This window comes from Triticum dicoccoides, chromosome 7A (genome assembly GCF_002162155.2).
Source record: "Triticum dicoccoides isolate Atlit2015 ecotype Zavitan chromosome 7A, WEW_v2.0, whole genome shotgun sequence".
Classification (NCBI taxonomy): Eukaryota; Viridiplantae; Streptophyta; class Magnoliopsida; order Poales; family Poaceae; genus Triticum; species Triticum dicoccoides.
The window spans coordinates 734,209,024-734,228,157 of NC_041392.1; the positions used below are offsets into that span (position 1 = coordinate 734,209,024).

The 19,134-nt window shown below is 42.8% G+C and overlaps 2 protein-coding genes and 1 long non-coding RNA gene across 3 annotated transcripts in view; all 3 read left to right on the forward strand.

The window, feature by feature from the left end:
* The first annotated feature begins 9,889 nt into the window (after positions 1 to 9,889).
* On the forward strand, positions 9,890 to 12,913 carry LOC119334102. The gene is made up of 13 exons (XM_037606757.1): positions 9,890 to 10,133; positions 10,262 to 10,420; positions 10,501 to 10,614; positions 10,741 to 10,821; positions 10,892 to 11,010; positions 11,253 to 11,354; positions 11,447 to 11,566; positions 11,821 to 11,874; positions 11,960 to 12,026; positions 12,104 to 12,157; positions 12,282 to 12,356; positions 12,468 to 12,500; positions 12,733 to 12,913. Exons 1-13 carry the CDS (start codon positions 10,038 to 10,040, stop codon positions 12,829 to 12,831), a joined length of 1,173 nt encoding a protein of 390 aa, XP_037462654.1. The 5' UTR covers positions 9,890 to 10,037; the 3' UTR covers positions 12,832 to 12,913.
* Positions 12,914 to 14,190: 1,277 nt separating this feature from the next.
* Positions 14,191 to 15,636, forward strand: LOC119334103. The gene is made up of 7 exons (XM_037606758.1): positions 14,191 to 14,286; positions 14,401 to 14,529; positions 14,621 to 14,734; positions 14,870 to 14,950; positions 15,063 to 15,181; positions 15,288 to 15,389; positions 15,487 to 15,636. The coding sequence occupies exons 1-7, from the start codon at positions 14,191 to 14,193 to the stop codon at positions 15,608 to 15,610; spliced, it is 765 nt and encodes a 254-aa protein (XP_037462655.1). The 3' UTR covers positions 15,611 to 15,636.
* Positions 15,637 to 15,745: 109 nt separating this feature from the next.
* LOC119334543 overlaps positions 15,746 to 19,134 on the forward strand; it is a 7,863-nt gene continuing 4,474 nt past the window's right edge. The window contains exons 1-2 of the long non-coding RNA XR_005161400.1: positions 15,746 to 15,808; positions 15,885 to 15,951. This is a non-coding gene — a long non-coding RNA (uncharacterized LOC119334543). The remainder of the gene's footprint in view (positions 15,809 to 15,884; positions 15,952 to 19,134) is intronic.

Sequence of the window (19,134 nt, forward strand, 5' to 3'; positions counted from 1 at the left end):
TCTGCCAGATGTTCACAACATCCATAGACGACGCTTGAGGGGTTGGCACACCGAGCGGTGCATCAAGGTCATAAGCCTTTTGTGCAGCAATGAGGACAATCCTCAGACTACGGGTCTAGTCCGCATAATTGCTTACAATATCTTTCAACTTAGTCTTTCTCTAGGAACGTATTAAAATAGGGAGCTGCAACGCGAGCTATTGATCTACAACATAATATGCAAAGACAACTTAGACTATGTTCATGATAAATGATTCAATTAATCATATTACTTAAGAACTCCCACTCAAATTGACACCCCTCCTGTCATCCGAGTGTAACATGATCCAAATTCACCAACCCAAGTCCGATCATCACGTGAGATGAGGTGGTTTCAATGGTGAACATCTCCATGTTGATCGTATCCACTATATGAATCATGTTCGACCTTTCGGTCTCTTGTGTTCCGAGGCCATGTCTATACATGCTACGCTCGTCAAGTTTAACCCAAGTGTTCCACATGTGCAAAACTGGCTTGCACCTGTTGTATGTGAACATAGAGTCTATCACACCTGATCATCACGTGGTGCTTCGAAACAACGAACTTTCGCAACGGTGCACACTTGGGGAGAACACAATTTTATCTTGAAATTTTAGTGAGGGATCACCTTATAATGCTACCATCGTTCTAAGAAAAATAATATGCATAAAAGGATTAACATCACATGCAAATCATAAGTGACATGATATGGCCATCAACTTGTGCTTTTGATCTCCATCGCCAAAGCACCGGCATGATCTCCATCGTCACCGGCATGACACCATGATCTCCATCATCGTGTCGCCATCGGGGTTGTCATGCCAACCATGCTTCTACTACTATTGCTCCCGCTTAGCGATAAAGTAAAGCATTACATAGTGCTTAATGATTGACATGCAGGTCATACAATAATTAAAGACAACCCTATGGCTCCCGCTGGTTGCCGTATGCATTGACATGCAAGTCGATATAAACTATTACAAACATGATCATCTCATACATAAAATATATCTCATCATGTCTTTAGCCATATCATATCACAACATACCCTGTAAAAACAAGTTAGACATCCTCTAATTGTTGTTGCATGTTTTACGTGGATGTTATGGGTATCTAGCAAGAACAATTCTTACCTACGCAAAGCCACAATTCTTACCAACCTTACATGTCCATGTACATGAGATCAGTTCCATCGATAGACATGTGACTTTGTTGCATAAAGATGGCTGGCGGGTGTCTGTCTCTCCCACCTTAGTTGAACCGGATTTGACAAAGGCTTGATGATGCTTTCACCACCTCGATCCAGCGAGTGATGGTGAAGTAGTAGCTCGAGTCCTCCGGCAGCAAGACGGCGTGGTGGCGGTGGTGGTGGAGAAATCTCGGCAGAGCTTCGCTAAGTAGTACGGAGAAGAAGATGGACTACGAGAGAGAGGAAGGGCAGCGCCATGGCGTGGAGATGTGGTCTTGTGTGCGGCTGCCCTCTCTCTACCTCTCTATATATAGGGGAAGGAAGGAGGGGGTGGCGCCCCTAGGGTTTCCCCTAGGGGGGCAGCAAGGGCAGATGGGATCTCCCCTAGGGTTACTTGCCCCCTCCCCCAAGCTGGGTGGAGGGAACCCTAGATGGGGCGCCCCACCTCCCCTGGTTGCGTGAGATGGGGTGAGAGGGGAGTTCAGCCCCTTAGTGGGATGGTTTGCCCCGTCCCCTTGGCCCATGAGGCCCCCCAACACTTGTCGGGACCCCTGAAACCCCTTTCGGCCATGCTGGTCATCACCCGGTACCCCCGGAACAATTCCGGACTCCAATACCCTTCGTCCAATATATCAATCTTCACCTCCGGACCATTCCGGAGTTCCTCATCACGTCCGGGATCTCATCCGAGACTCCACACAACCTCCGGTAACCACCATAATGACTCAACTATACTTATATCGTCACCAAACGTTAAGTGTGTAGACCCTGCGGGTTCGAGAACTATGCAGACATGACCGAGACACCTCTATGGTCAATAACCAATAGCGGGACCTGGATGCCCATATTGGTTCCTACATATTCTATGAAGATCTTATCGGTCGAACCTCAATATCAAGGATTCTGCTAATCCCGTATGCAGTTCCCTTTGTCTATAGGTATGTTACTTGCCCGAGATTCCATCGTCGGTATCTCCATACCTAGTTCAATCTCGTTACCGGCAAGTCCTTTTACTCGTTCCGTAATACAAGATACCGTGGCTAACCCATTAGTCACATTGCTTGCAAGCTTCTTGTGATGTTGTATTACGAGTGGGCCCTGAGATACCTCTCCGTCATACGGAGTGACAAATCCCAGTCTTGATCCATGCCAACTCAACAGTCACCCTCGGAGATACCTGTAGAGCACCTTTATAGTCACCCAGTTATGCTGCGACGTTTGGTACACACAAGGTACTCCTCCGGTGTCAGTGAGTTGCATGATCTCGTGGTCATAGGAACATATACTTTGACATGCAGAAAATGATAGCAATAAACTTGATACGATCATATGCTACGTTTATAGTTTGGGTCTTGTCCATCACATCATTCTCCCAATGATGTGATCCTGTTATCAAATGACAACTCATGTCTATGACTAGGAAACCTTAGCCATCTTTGATCAACGAGCTAGTCTGGTAGAGGCTTACTAGGGACATATTGTTGTCTATGTATCCACACATGTATTTGAGTTTCCAATCAATACAATTCTAGCATTGATAATAAATGATTATCATGAACAGGAAAATATGATAATAATTAATTTATTATTGCCTCTAGGGCATATTTCCAACAGTTTCTTCATGAACTTAATAAACTAGATGCATGCTGGATAGTGGTCGATGTGTGGAATAATAGTAGTAGATGCATGCAGGAGTCGGTCTACTAATCTTGGACGTGATGACTATATACATTATCATTTCCTTGGATACCGTCATAATTATTTGCTCTTCTATCAATTGCCCAAGAGTAATTTGTTTACCCAACGTATGCTATTTTCTTGAGAGAAGTCTCTAGTGAAATCAACGGCCCCCGGGTCCATTTCTTATCATATTGTTTTCAGATCTATTAATCGAAAAATACATTGTTGCACTTTTTCTTTACTTATTTTATTTTGTATTTTTGTTAGATCTATTTATCCAACATCATACAATTTAATCTATCTCAATACCAGGAGGGATTGACAACCTCTCTTACGCGTTGGGTTGCAAGTTTTTTAATTATTTGTGTGAAGGTACTGTTTACATAGGTTGGTGGATCCTCCTACTGGATTGAGATATTGGTTTCATAACTGAGGGAAATACTTCTATTGTTGTGTTGCATCATCCTTTTCTCTTCAGAAAAATATCAACGCAGTTGCAAACAACAATCACGTACGAAGAAAACGTGGCCGTCCTCGGCTTAATCCCTTGGAACCAGACGCAGTTACCATGCACAGAACAGGCGCAAAAATCACCTAGCTCCAACTAGGGGGTGGAGGGTGAGCATCGACTGCACGGTGAAGTCGGTAGTCTCTGTGCATTGCAAATGATGATAGTTCTTATTCTCACTTGGTTGTTCACTTGTTCTGCATTTTACAAGTTTCAGAAATATTGGCTAATCGGGCAAACTGTGACAAGCACGACCAAGTTTGTTTACTTTTATATACTCTATTTCTTCATTCTATTTTTTATCGCTTGTCAGACTTAGTAGTAGTGAAGCACCCTATGATCCCTAACAGCCACATGTACCGCTGCCCGAGTCTATTTTGTTGAAATGATTTGCGCTGACCCGGGGGATGCGAGCAATGGACTCTGGTCTCTGGTAACTCAGTTAGCTGCAACTTGCTAAAACAGACATGCAGTGGGATGGTTCTGGAATGACGCAGATAGTTTTGACTCTATGCTAATTCATAGCTACCTTTGGAACGACCCATATGGCACTCGGTGCTACTGTAGCTGTGAATCTAAGCACTGTAGGCCGTTGGATGGAGCCCAATGAATGGCCGGATATGCATTTCAATGCCTGAATTCAAACTGATACACAATATAGTAGTATAGAAAGTCGGGCTCGTGCCATTTCTCTAAAAATAATAATAGGGAGGTAAATGGTTCCTAAGCAGGATTTCGACACAAGCAAGGTCATCCAATGTTGTCATCACTGTTACCGACTTTTTGATGCCATGTTCACCTTGAACGAGCATTGCTGCAATGGATGTATTCTCGTGCTTAGAAAAATAAATCAAATTACACGTGGCATATGATAATTAAGTTGAAACTACTTTTTAAGTAGGATGATATAGATATAGCGGCATCATACCGTCACCCACAGAGCTTCCATATTGACAATCCTTACAAGTTGCTCAAGATCTTGCAGGTCAACTGCATCACCCTTATATTCACATCCAACTGAAATGATGACTTGCCAACTAAAATAAGATATGGTCCAATGTTAGCAATGATTTTCTTAGATCATAACATACTTTCTACATTTTGCTAAGAAATTCTGCCCAAGTTAAGGTAATGACGAGAAATGTTTCAGTGATTTCACCCTGACAACACCTTGTGCTTGTGATGGCAACATTGAATTTTTAGGTTATTGCGACAAAAAAAATTCTTCTCCGAAAGCATGTGTTCATGAGGTAGATCAAAAGACCCATGAGGATTTCAAAGAAAAAACAGGAGAAAGCTCATGTCTCTTAGTTGTGAGTTGCTGCAAACGTACAACTAATGCAATAGTCTGGTGTGTGTGTGTGTGTGTGTGTGTGTGTGTGTGTGTGTGTGTGTGTGTGTGTGTGTGTGTGTGTGTGTGTGTGTTATACAAAATCTCAAAGGTCGGTACGCATCTGATACTCCAATGCTCACAAATATAATTTTAAATTGTTGATAATCTATTAGCTCCTACCATGTCAATGTGACATTTTGGATGTGCACTCTCCATCGGGATGGGAAACAAGTAGAAATAGTAAGTAAAATGATGACCCCTACTGCCCCTTGAGTATAAAAAAAATGTGCACACAGGTTCTCTCAAATGTTCTAAATGAGGTATAACTTCTCTCTTAAGTTGACCACTCACTTGTTCTCTTACCTGGTTTCATGTCATGAAAATACTGTTGTGGTTAATTTGATGTTGATCATGCTATCGGTGGGAAGTGGCATCATATGCCTGTTGAGGCAATACCGACCAACATCAACATGGTGTCGTACGCAACGTACCATCGACATTAGAGATAAATAAGTCTGCCAACCAACGGCTAAAAAAGTAACTCCCTATCTTACATAACTGCATTCAACAAAATGGACAAGTGGAACTTGATAAAATTATTTGATTTTTCCATCATGATATTATAATGCCATCAATATGGCATGTTGTTCATCTACTGTGATTAACACACAATTCTTCAAAACATCACTCAAATCCTATATAATACTAGATGTATGAGTGGAGCGTTTTGGTGGCCTAGCTACCTACAGGCCATTATCCGTGCCATGCATTGTAGCCTTGTGATGTGTGCTACTTTTTCTTTGAACAGATGTGTGCTAGTTTTCTTTTCAGTGCGTATACGCAGCCTATGGTGTGGGAATACACGGTCCATGGGCTACATGTACAGTGCTATGTTTGTAGAGAGAATTCCTTATTTAACACTGTGTTTAAATATTATGTCCTATTTGACATCGACAAATAATTTTTCCCTATCTAACAACAAGTCTAAATTTTATGTCTTTTATGACAAGTCTAAATGACAATTGAAAAGACCCTTTTACCCATCATGTGGTATGTTTGTGTACACGTGCTGTTCGTTTTCTTTATCATCTTTAGTAATAATTATTATACTATTATTTGTTGGATTTTCTTATGGAGCTCATGTAATCTATTTTGAATGCCTGAGTTTTTTTAGTGCAGGATCTCCAAGGGAGAATATATGTATGTTTAGATACATTATATAGTGGATGCATACATTAGATGGTCTATCATTAGCTTTGCGTACAATTGCATGCATGCATCGAAGGCCATGCACGGCAGTAGCATGTACTCTGTACGTGGCTTGGCTCTAGCCGATGTACGCATGCATTTCTGAATACCCACACGTCTCTGCTGCACGTACAGAATGGACCTAAGTGTCATTTAGGCTTAAAATGGACGAAAATATCATTTAGGCTCAAAATAGATGAAAGTGTCATAAAAGGCATAAAATTTTAGCTCGTTGTTAGATAGGGAATAAGAAGTTTTTCAGCGTTAAATAAGGAAACGAAATTTAAGATAGTGTTAAATAAGAAACTGTTTCATGTTTGTACACCGGCCTCCGTTTCGGCTGGGTGATGCAGGCAGAATGTGCCTCATGGACTGATTAGAATCTTACACATGTGTGTGACGCCGGCAAGGGAGGCTGGTTGGCAGCATCCTAATGAGAATAGTGACAGAGGAGATTAATGACTCATACAACGGTGCTAGCGAGGTGGTGGCCTATTGAGACGATATGTCTTCTGACAATATGAGTGGCACAACACCCAAAGAAGATGGGAGATGCGGAAGGGGTGGTCGTCTCAAAATCACAAGGTTCCCTGCAGGACAAGAAGGTAATTAACTATTAATATATATTGTGATTTGTTACTTTGTATAAAATGATAGCTCATGACGCGGTCCTGCTTCTTCATGTGAGATTAGAAGCTGATTAGGGGCATCTATAGCAGTGCATATCTCTGTTTTGCGATTCAGAATCAAATGTGTGATTTCAAGAAAATAACTAGTCGCCATGTTAAACTCTGCAGAATTCGTGAAGCAGAACAATTCCAACATAGTGTCAGAACTGGAGGCTTCGATATGTGCTTTTGTTGACCGAGTAAAGACCACATGTTTTGCTTTTTAGTTCGAGCTATGACACATGAAGGGAATGGTGATGGCACTTGTGCGCGCTGCTGGTCCGGCCGAGCTACATGAGATGCCACTGTTTCATCAGAAAAGAATATGGTTTCCCCTAAATGGCTTGTTCCTGGAATACAGGTAGGAATACATGGCTGGGGTTGATCCCGGTAGAAACAGACGTGTGCGATATCGGCCTCTAGGTAACTCGGCCTCCAAATAACATTTTCATAGATGTATCTACTATAACTTATACAAAACTTTTATATTTTTTTTAACTTAATTTAATTATAGTATGATCTTAATATTTTCATTATTATTACATAATTAGCATCATTAGTAACATAATAACTTTATAATTACTCTCTCCATCAGGCTTTATTGCCCTTCTCGTATTTAGGGTCAAACTTTGCCTTACATTTAAGTAATAAAATGTAAATTATATATCAAAAATTATACTGTGGTTATCCTCTTTCAAATACAAATTCCATGATATACTTTTTTCTAAAATATTTTTTTAGTCATATAATGGTTAAAATTTGACTCAAAATACAAGAGGGGGTGGGCTAGTAAACCCGGACGGACGAAGTTATATTTAAAATATTCTTTGTTATATGAATATAATTTTGATTTTAGAAACCAAATATATTTAAATGCAACAAATAAAAAAATTGCATAGATCCTTGAATGAATGTTTGACAATTCGTAGAGATGGTATAGTGTCTTTGTATTTCTTAGTATTTTAATATCATTAAATATCTTGATAGATATCTCTACACCACATGGACAAAAAAATATCTTACCATCGGTTTGAAAAATATGATTAGGTAAACAAAATTATAAAAACTTTGAGAGTTTAAATTCAAGCATTGGCATGATTTTTTTTAACTTTTTTTCATGGTGAAATATAGCTCACAAGTTACAATGGGTAATATACCTTCATAATGTGTGCACGCTCTGTATTTAGTACTGAAAATAACATTGCTAATAGTGACAATCATAGAAGTGTTGCGGATTTTACTACTTATCCATATATAAGATTTGATTATTTTGTATAGTCGTCCTAACTCTGTCCAGTATAATCTGGTGTTTAAAAGTGCTCGTACTAATTTATCAAGAAATGCATGCACAAAATTAAACACTCTGTTTAACATAGCTTTTAATACACCCTATAGAGGGTCGAACAGAGAGATACTAGTTGCCAAATTAATTTTGATGTCACTGGAAAATTGGTTTGTACCGAGTGGTCAACTTAGTAAGCTACCAACAAAAAACTACAAACAATAATCATTGAAAACATTCGTTTGTTTCTACATGGCACATGCTATTAATATGTGGTGTGCACTTGCTCGTACTAATTAAGCCTTATATTTATCCAATAGTCCCTTGAGTCTATTGGACAATAGTACAGTGTTTATTAGTATACTTTAGCATTTGGCGCAGTCACCCTCTCATGGCCTAGGTCAGTTTACCACCCTCGATGGAGCGTGGCCGTAGGTTTGCCATTTCCACTAAAAGAATGTAGAAACAAGAGTGCAACACTTTAGAGGATGGGCTTCAGTGAGACCATGTTTTGAAAATAAAAATAAAAATATATTACAAGATAAAAAGTATGATATACATGGCCTCTAAGTATATGAAAAGTTTCATTAAGATAAACCTCCAAAACAAGCTTCATTAAATAATAAAATTATTTGCAGGCTACACGAAAAGACAAAAAATCTGGCCCAACTACAAGAAAGAAAGAAAAAAATTATTAATCTATGTGATTGTCTTTTTTGCGTACACCACATATTAACATACTCACACCGTTCCAAAATACTTGTTGTTCGCAAATTTGAACTATAACCATGACAAGTATTTTTGGAACGGAGGGAGTATTCGTGTTGTTGGCATAGTCGATCTGAAGTTTATTTCGGAAAAGATCATGCGGCTGAAGAACATGCATAAATGAAAATCTTTTAGTGAATCTCTTCTGTGTCAAGATGGCTACAAGCTTGTTTTTTAGTCCAATAAATTTGTAGTGTCCAAGTGTGGAACTTTTGTTGGTAAAGGCTACAAAACAGGGGGGTTATTTCCCCTATCTTTGTCAGATGTTTGTAATAAAATTGTTAATCATGTTTGCAACAATAGTAGATAAAATGTCTGGCATTCACATCTCTGTCATATTAATTTTGGTTGTATGACGCGGTTAGCCAAATTGAGCTTAATTCCTAATTTCACTACTATTAAGGGATCTAAGTGTCAAGTTTGTGTGCAAGCTAAGTTACCTTGCAAGTCTCATACAACTATGGAGATGAGAAATTTGGCACCACTAAATGGTGTTTTGACAAAAGGTGAAAATAAATATTTCGTGTCGTTAATTGATGACTCCACTAGATACAACTCTGTGTATTTTCTGAAATCAAAAGATGAGGCTTTGAATTGTTTTCAAGATCTATAAAGCTGAGGCGTTAAACCAACTTGATCGAAAGATCAAGAGGCTTAGGTCTCGTCGTGGTGGAGAGTATTTTTTTCAACAAATTTGATTCTTTTTGTGCGGAACATGGTATATATAATCCATGAGAGGACGCCTCCTTACTCACCTCAGCCAAATGGTATAGCCGAAAGAAAGAATCGTACTCTAAAAAAAAAGGGCAACCTGGTGTACAGTCCATGCAAAAAAAAAAAACTTTGTTGTTACAGATAGCCTAAACTCTTTCTTTCGTAAAACCAAATGCTTCATGCTTCGTCGATCGATCTCCGCCGGCAGACTCCTCGATTTGCTTCCATTCCATCCAATATAAAAGGTGTCGTCTAGACTGGGTGGAGGTTTTTGAGAGCCACGGGAGAGCGCGCCCACGTTCCCGTTACTTGAACGAAGCCAAGTGTGTCAGCATGCACTTGGGTCAGTGTACAAGTCAAACTCACGCCTCTCGGGTCTCGATGCATGCTTAGGTTCGATCGATGCTAATTTTGAAGTCTTCTTCTCCATTCCCTTGAACAAAGCTAGTCTTCTTCTCCATCCCACCCTAGCTACCTGCTCTGCTCTGCTCCTCCTTCACATCACAACACAGCATTCAGGTTCTTCGTGTTCTTTCTTGTGTCACCCAGCATCCATCCATCCATCCATCTTCTCCGGTGGTTTTTCCGTGGTGAATATACATACACATATGTGCATAGAGTGACCGGGGATGAACATGAAAGCAAGCCCGGTCCTGACGGCGCTGTTCGCAGCGGCGATCGGGTTCTTGGTCGGCATTTCTTTTCCTGTGGACATCACACCAAAGGTAAACAATAACATTACTAGTTCCGTATTGATTCTGTATTGACTCTATACTGAGTCTGAGCTGATTTGATCTGAGAAAATGTACAGTATGTTGTCTTACTGGGACTATATATGGTGCTATATATGCAGCTTCAGTGTGGCATCCTGCCTTGGAGCAGCAGCGGTGGCGCTGTGAACTGCAGCTTATGGGGGGACTATGGGGGGCACAGCAGCACGCTTGGCAGACTATGGGGGGCGCCGTTCAGGAATAGCAACAATGGTTCCCCAAATGCCACCAGTTCAGCACCGGTACATTGAGTTTCTGAATGGTCCAGTTGTACTTCGTCCCAGCTAAATTTAAATGGTCTATTGATCAATGTATGGTGTAGACTGTAGAGGTTGCAGCAGCAAAACCTCAAGGCTCGGAGAGGCGGCTGCCACCGGGGATCGTGGTCCTGGACTCCGATCTTCACCTGCGCCGGCTCTGGGGGTCCCCGAGAGAGGTAAGTGTTTAGTTTCCATCTCTGAACAACCTCCCCGAGGACCTGACAGACTTCATTCTTCACTCTGTCAGATTGGATCTTGTTGCATTTCATCTTGAATTCATGGTTTCATCATGTGATGCGCAGGACAGCGCGACTGGCAAGTACCTCCTCGCACTCGCGGTAGGGTACGGCGAGAGAGCCAACGTCAATGCAACTGTTCACAAGGTAAATAAGCACTAGGCTCTCAGTGTAATTTGCCAAAACAAAAAAAAATAAAATTGAATGGCACTTGCAGTTCTCGGACAACTTCGACATCGTGCTGTTCCACTATGATGGCCGCACGACGGAGTGGGACGAAGAGTTCGAGTGGTCCAAGGAGGTCGCTCATGTCAGTGCCAGAAAGCAAACCAAATGGTAACATGACTCAGCAGACTTTCTTTCAGTCAAGTGTCTTCTCATTCCCATTACTATGTACCAACATGTTCCCAGTGGCACATGATTTCGAGCCAAATTCAAATAGGATTCAGACCTTTGTCACACATTTGTCAAATGTGCTCAAACTTAGGGGTTCCATTTCAGCCAAGTTCAGTTGGAAACTTCAGTCCTCTGACAATCTTCAGACATTTACCTGAAAAACATAATGATGACTGATGAAGGTGGTTCGCCAAGAGGTTCCTGCACCCGAGCGTGGTGGCGCCCTATGACTACGTGTTCGTGTGGGACGAGGACCTTGGTGTCGACAACTTCACCGCGGAACCGTACGTCCCTCGAGCTTTATGCTCTCCTCTGAGCTCTGAATATATATTCTGGATGATGAAGAACATGTAGGCTGTGGATGCACTGGTTGCAGGTACCTGGACATCGTGAGGAGGCACGGGCTGCAGATCTCGCAGCCGGGGCTGGACACGACCGAGGGGTCGGCGCCGATGTACGACATCACTGCCAGGAAAAACGGCAGCGAGATGCACAAGTAAGCATGCCTTCCATGATGATGCTTAGTACTCCCTCCGTTCCTAAATATTTGTCTTTCTAGAGATTTCAATAAGTGACTGCATACGGAGTAAAATGAGTGAATCTACACTCTAAAATATGTCTATATACATCCGTATGTGGTATTCCATTTGAAATCTTTAAAAAGACAAATATTTAGGAACGGAGGAAGTACATTTCTAGGCAACATGCTAGCACAGTCTGAATTTGGGTTGTCATGCCATGGACGAACAGGACAGATGCAGGGGGTGAGCACTGCTGGGACGTGCACAAGCGGCCGTGCAGCGGGTAAACTAACTGAATTCTTCACTCCAGTGTCATCTTTGTGTGCGATTTTTTCGTTTTGAAACTGAAAATTCAAGCACGGATGCAGGTTCGTGGAGATGATGGCGCCGGTCTTCTCGAGGGATGCGTGGAGATGCGTGTGGCACATGATCCAGGTATGCATGATTGGTGTACATGATTGAGATTGTTGGCTTGTCTGATCTGAAAGGAAGGATAATGTGTTTGGCTGCAGAATGACCTTGTCCATGGATGGCCTATCGACTCCTATTTCTGGAGATGCGTCGATGTAAGCATATATAGTCCAATTAACGAGCAGCAGCATATGAAAATATATCATGAATACATATAGGATTACCTAACAACATTTTGATGTACATATTGATTTTTTTTTTCTCATTTGAATCTGGCAGGATCCGGAAGAGCAGATTGGCGTCGTAGACGCGCAGTACGTGGTCCATCGTGCAGTCCCGACGCTCCAGGGCGAGGTGGTTGTGCAGTTTTTTTTGTCAGTTTAAAGCTTCAATGTCAAAACTTGATTGCTCTGTTTCTTATGCTCATTTTAATTTTCTCGCAACTTAATGTCTATTCTTCTTCAGGGCGACAAAGAAAAGCCAGGAGGCCGTTTTGAGGTACCTGCATTATTTTTGCATCTCTATAAAATATGCAAACTATCAATACTAGTCTTAGTTAACATGTATATGATGTGTTAGTGAAGAGGGTTATTGTTATGTTTAATAATGTCGTATTTGTAGCTTTAGCTTGAGATTGAAGGTCTTTTCCTGCTTTTATATGAAATGACTAAACATATGCTACTACTTTCAACTGTACCTTCAAAATAATTGTGTGTGCCGCTTATGATAGGTAAGAGCGCGTCAATTTGAGGAGCTGGAGGCCTTTAACTCTAGGTTTGCCAATGCGGACAAGGAACTCGCCAACAAATCGTCATCAACACTAAATTAGTTTAACAACTGATTGCAAAAGGATAAACCCATGTTTTTATCAGCCAAAATTTTGAAGAATGTAATTATTATTTGCTCATTAATCAATATATTTTTTATAGGAAGGGAGCCGGCTCCCCTCAGGCACCTAAGGCCTGGTGGTTGGGTCCTCCTGCTTTTTTTTACTAGAAACCTATCCTCGTATTTTCTTGTTAGTACAAAATACTTATCTTCCCTGAAAACACAAAACACCAGAAAATGATAACTGGCTTCGGGCACTTTATTGATGTGTTAATCCAGCTAAAAATCTTCCCCCACATCGCCCGAATGTGTCGAGCATGAAGAAGAGCCTGTGATGCCACCGTGTCCGGACGTCTTCAAACAAAAATGAAATGGTTACGTAATACTCAAAAGTATATATAAAACCTATAGAATTACTGCTAGTAATTTGACGAAATGGAAATGAATCAACGTTTTCTCAAAGATTGGAAACTAAACATTCCCTGCAAAAAGAAACACATATAGCATGAATTCGCTAGCAATACACAAAATTGCACTTTTCGGTATGCAAAAGAATAATCATATAGCATTGCAATTTTTGCACATATTGTACAGTATTTGTGTGTATGTGTTCACGCTCAAACCACAAAAATAAAAATAAAGACAGACTAAGAAAGAAAAATAAAAAATACAAACAGATAAAAACAGAAAACGGAAAAAACAAAAGAAGAGAGGGAGGGCTAGGTCATGAGATGTGGGCTACATAGAGCTTGTTGGGCCAGCCTGTTAAGGAATTGACAGACCCAAAATAAAGAGGTCAGTCAAAAAATTCCAGCCCAAAATAAGACACATCACATAGCATAAAAAAAAGGAGCACAGATCTTGAAACATCAATCAACGGTCAAAAGATCGACTGTCCCCAATTTAATTTTCAGGAAACTTATTACATACATCTAGCTAAAGAGCAAAAATAGTTGATGTCCTTCAAAACTTTGTTGTTTTGTTACATATGGCCAAAAAAAAAGTTTGTTGTTACAGATAACCTAACCCCTATAAACCCTTTCTCACGGTCAAACCAAATGCATCAAGCTGCATTGATGGATCTCCCCCGCTAAACTCCTCGATTTTCTTCCGTTCCATCCAATATAAAAGGTGGCATTTGGACTGGGTGGAGAGGAGAGCGCCGCGCGCCCACGTCTAAACGAAGTGTGTCAGTGTGCTGCACTTGGGTCAGTGTACAAGTCAAACTCACGCTGCCTCTCGAGTCTCAATGCTAATTAAGTGTGTCAGTATGTTGCAGTCATCCTGTAGGTTCGATCGATGCTAATTTTAAAGTCTTCTTCTCCATTCCCCTAAACCAAGCAAGTCTGAGCAACCGAGGATGAAAATGAAAGCAAGCCCGGTCCTGGCGGCGCTGTTCGCAGCGGCGATCGGGTTCCTCGTCGGCATTTCCTTTCCTGTGGACATCGCACCAAAGGTAGCATAAGCATTGCTAGTTCTTTCTGTGTCGACTCTGAGGCTCTGTGAGCTGGTATTTGATCTGAACAGATAATGAATGGTATGTTCTCTTCTTGGGGACTCTTACATGCAGCTTCAGTGTGGCATCCTGCCTTGGAGCACCACGAACTACAGCTTCAGTCAAGGCAGCACGCTGGGCAGACTATGGGGGGCGCCGTTCAGGAACAGCACCGGTGCCGCAAATGCCACCGGTTCAGCACCGGTACATTGAGTTTCTCAACTTTCTGAACGATCCAGCTTAACTTCGTCCCAGCTAAGTAAGTAAATGGTCTGTTGATCAATGTATGTCGTAGATTGTACAGGTCGCGGCAACAAAATTTGAAGGTGCGGAGAGGCGGCTGCCGCCGGGAATCGTCGTCCCGGAGTCCGATCTTCACCTGCGCCGGCTCTGGGGGTCCCCGAGAGAGGTACGTCTTCGTCTTTCCTTTCGTGTTCAGTTTCCATCTCTGAACAACCTGACAGAGTTCATCCTTCGCTCTATCTGACGATCTTGTTTCATTTCATCTTGAATTCATGGTTTCATTTGATCGTACGATGCGCAGGACAGCCCGACTGGCAAGTACCTCCTCGCGCTCGCGGTAGGGTATGGTGAGAGAGAAAATGTCAATGCAACCGTCCACAAGGTGAAGAAAGAGTGACTTTCAGTGTTCCGGATGTAGAACTTTGATCAAATGACCATCACTAGTCTGACTCTGACCAATGACCATCGATCAAATGACCAATGAAATGATGCAGTTCTCCGACAGCTTCGATGTCGTGCTGTTCCACTACGATGGCCGCACAACGGAGTGGGATGAAGAGTTCGAGTGGTCCAAGAAGGTCACCCATGTCAGCGCCAGGAAGCAGACCAAATGGTACAAGCTTTTAACTACTGTCTGTACACTCCCCACACTCTCTGAATTTCTAAGTGCACTGACAATCTTCAGACTTTTTGGCCTGAAAACAATAACAACAACGAAGGTGGTTCGCCAAGAGGTTCCTGCACCCGAGCGTGGTGGCGCCCTATGACTACGTGTTCGTGTGGGACGAGGACCTCGGCATCGACAACTTCACCGCGGAACCGTATGTCTCCCTCCAGCTATATATGCTTTTTTTCCCGAGCTCTCAATATATGTGGTGGATGATGATGAACAGGCAGGTTGTGGATGCATGGTTTTAGGTACCTTGACGTCGTGAGGAGGCACGGGCTGGAGATCTCGCAGCCGGGGCTGGACGCGACCAAGGGGCCGGCGCCGATGTACGACATCACCGTCAGGAGAAACGGCAGCGAGATGCACAAGTAAGCGCGCCGCCATGATGATGCGTACTACTCCCTCACATTTTGGATGTAATAAGATCTTATATAACGGGACGGAGGAAGTACGTGTCTAGGCAAACATGTTAGCACAGTCTGAATTTGAGTTGTCTGCAATGCCATGGATGAACAGGACAGATGCAGGGGGTGAGCATTGCTGGGACGTGCACAAGCGGCCCTGCAGCGGGTAACCCCGCTCCAGAACCATTCACTCTCGTTTGCGATTTTTCGTTTCGAAAGTGAAGATGCAAGCATGGATGCAGGTTTGTGGAGGTAATGGCGCCGGTGTTCTCGAGGGATGCCTGGAGATGCGTGTGGCACATGATCCAGGTATGCATGATGGAGTACGCAGGACTGAAATTTCTGGGCTTGTGTGATCTCAAGGAGGGACACTGTGTTTTGCCTGCAGAATGACCTGGTCCATGGATCACTACCGGACTCGCGGGCTATGCCTACGGCCACGGGCCGTCGGCATAGGCCCCTAGGCCGTCGGCATTGATCTATGCCTACGTCAGCCGTCGGCATAGCCCCGTCGGCGTAGATGTCGTCAGCGTAGTCTTGTCAGACCGTCGGCATAGTATAGCCGTCGGCATAGGGGCCTATGCCGACGGCCTGACGTCAGCCGTCGGCATAGTATAGCCGTCGGCAGTGTTTTTCGTCTGACGGCAACGGACGGCGCCGTCAAAAGCGCTGACGAATCACGCAAAGCCACGTCGCAGGGCTATGCCTACAGCAAATCTATGCCGACGGCTTTGCCGTCGGCATATCTCTGCCACGTGGCAGCTCCTGGGTTCTCCTGGCAGCAGGGCTATGCCTACGGCAAAGCCGTCGGCATAGATTTTCATATATGCCTACGGCTTTGCTGTAGGCATAGATGTGCCACGTGGCAAGCCCTGGTAACTCCTGGGCGTATATATGCCGACGGCTTTGCCGTAGGCATAGTTTTTTTCCCTGTTTTTTCTTTTCCAATTCATTTGACAGCATTTCAAAACAGAACAATATGAAATTATGCAGAAATATGACAATTCATCATGTAAACATACTCAAGTTCATCTAAACATACTCAAGTTCACCATCATCATCTAAACATACTCAAGTTCATCACATCATCTAAAGATTATCACCGACGGAAGTTCATGAACATAAAAGTAGTGCAAGACATGAAACATGATAAAAGTAGGAATATGAAAGGCATGGCACGATGGCCACATGCACGGAATCATCAAGCAAGAGCACCTCCGCCAAAACCACCACCTCCGCCATAACCACCACCACCTCCGCCAAAAGCACCACCTCCGCCAAAACCACCACCACCACCTCCGCCAAAACCGCCATCACGACCACCACCACTCTGCCAGATCGGAGTGACTGGGGTCGACGGAGCAGGAGTCGAGCCACCGGTCCCCTACATGTTTCAGAAAAGATTCTAACTCGTTTGAATGTAAGCTCGTATATTTTTCCTACCCTTCCGTAGTAATCTACTTTATTATCTCCTTCAGTGAAGACTCCGGTATTTATGGTTTTGGGATCAGGCCGACTGTTCTGGTGCTCCTCTGTATGGAAGCGATACCCATTCACATCATGGTTTTTGGCAGTTCATGGCCCTCAGGCAGGCTGTTAGCCCATACTCCGAGAAATGCTTCGAAGCAACCTCGGCTACAGCCGTACTCAGCCTTGACTGCCATCAGTTGCGAGATGGCATCCAGCACAGACAGCTTGGCACCCTCATAGAGAGGTTTCTTTGACGAGGCCAAGATTTCCAGGAAGGCCTTTGCGGTTTCCTCCGGCTCCTCCGGTTCATTCGCTGAATGTGATGGAGGTGTCGGCTGTGCAGCAAAGACATCATCTAGCATGTCTCTAACCCCATCGTCCTCATAACCAGCGACGCGTTGTCGTATCACATCCTCTCTACCACGGCCCCGCTGGGCAAAGTTTATCGGCATATTAAAGTTGGGCATAAATCCATGCGTGCGAAGGTGCTTAGTCATCTCACTCTTATCTCTGCGGATACGCCTCTTACATCTGGCACACGGGCATTCTGGCACCATCCTCATTGGACTACGGAATATCTCTTTCAAAAACACATCAGTTTTCTCGACCCACTCTGTCGTTACTTGATTCTGACGGAAAAACCAACTATACATCCACTGATTATCTGCCATCTCTGCTTTATTGGAAGCCACACAACAAAATTAAGGATTCATTTAAATTACTCACATCAATATATTTTTTTTACAAGGTTGACGAGAAACGACATTTAATCCACCTACATCTCTAATAGGTAAAGATGGGTCCTAATCCCACCCGAGAATGTGTAGATTGAGTACGTTGTCCATGCTCTACCCCATTGCGAGACAAAATTTCGGCAGCACCTCCCCGCTGTTCTCCAAATATACGTCTCGGCAAAATGCCGAAAGAATGTGCATCCGGAGAACAACAGGGAGGCGCCGCCGAAATCCTGTCTCGGAACGGGGTAGAGCATGAACAACGTACCCAATCTACACATCCTCAGGCTGTCCGTGGAAAGCGCTGGACAATCCGAAAGAGCTGCGGTGATAAATATGCAATTGAATGCATATTTATCGATGCAACCCTTTCGGACGGGAGACCTAGGTTACGCGACTTGATGTGAAAATGTAATCTAGTGACATGGAAAAAAAGTGGACGAGGTCATGGAATTGTTGCTCACCCTCCGATGTAGTCGATCAAAGGAGACGGACGATCGTGGACCAACACCTCCAACGTCGACAATCACTCCACGAAGATGGAACACCACAAATCCTGTTAATTACACCGAGTGAAAAAAATTTAGGTCATCACCTCACATTAAGCATTGATACTTTTAACTATGAAAAAAATCATGTTTCGTCAAGTGTCAAATTTTGTCCTTCAATTTTTTTAGCAAGATCATCATGATTAAATAACCACTCATCATATCATAATTTTGCAGCACATCTCACATAGCTACTTAACATTAAGCACTGACACTTAAAACTATGAAAAAAAATCTTATTTTGTCAAGTGTCAAATTTTGTCCGGTTCAATTTTTTTGACAAGATCATCATGATTAAATAACCACTCATCATATCATAATTTTGCAGCACATCTCACATAGCTACTTAACATTAAGCACTGACACTTAAAACTATGAAAAAAATCTTATTTTGTCAAGTGTCAAATTTTGTCCGTTTCAATTTTTTTGACAAGATCATCATGATAAAAATAATCACTCATCTTATACCAATTTTAGAGCACATCTCAAATGACAAGATCATCATGATAAAAATAATGCAAACTAACAATCTAACATCCTAACATCCAACATTCAACTATATATCAACCTAACAACCTAACATCTAACATCTAATCTAACATCCAACATCCATCCATGCATTCATTCATCCATCCAACAGTAGAAAAAAATGCAAAAAATGAAAAAAAATGTAGCTCACCGAGAGGGGCGTGGCAGGGGGCGAGGCGGTGGAGGGGATGGTGAGGCAGGGGCGGTCGGGG

Coding starts and splice junctions, on each gene's coding strand:
- LOC119334102 (XM_037606757.1), top strand. CDS start 10,038: ATGAACATGAAAGCAAGCCCGGTCCTGACGGCGCTGTTCGCAGCGGCG. Junction 10,615..10,740: donor TCTGGGGGTCCCCGAGAGAG/GTAAGTGTTTAG, acceptor TGTGATGCGCAG/GACAGCGCGACTGGCAAGTA. Junction 12,357..12,467: donor TCCCGACGCTCCAGGGCGAG/GTGGTTGTGCAG, acceptor ATTCTTCTTCAG/GGCGACAAAGAAAAGCCAGG.
- LOC119334103 (XM_037606758.1), top strand. CDS start 14,191: ATGAAAATGAAAGCAAGCCCGGTCCTGGCGGCGCTGTTCGCAGCGGCG. Junction 14,735..14,869: donor TCTGGGGGTCCCCGAGAGAG/GTACGTCTTCGT, acceptor TACGATGCGCAG/GACAGCCCGACTGGCAAGTA. Junction 15,390..15,486: donor GACAACTTCACCGCGGAACC/GTATGTCTCCCT, acceptor GCATGGTTTTAG/GTACCTTGACGTCGTGAGGA.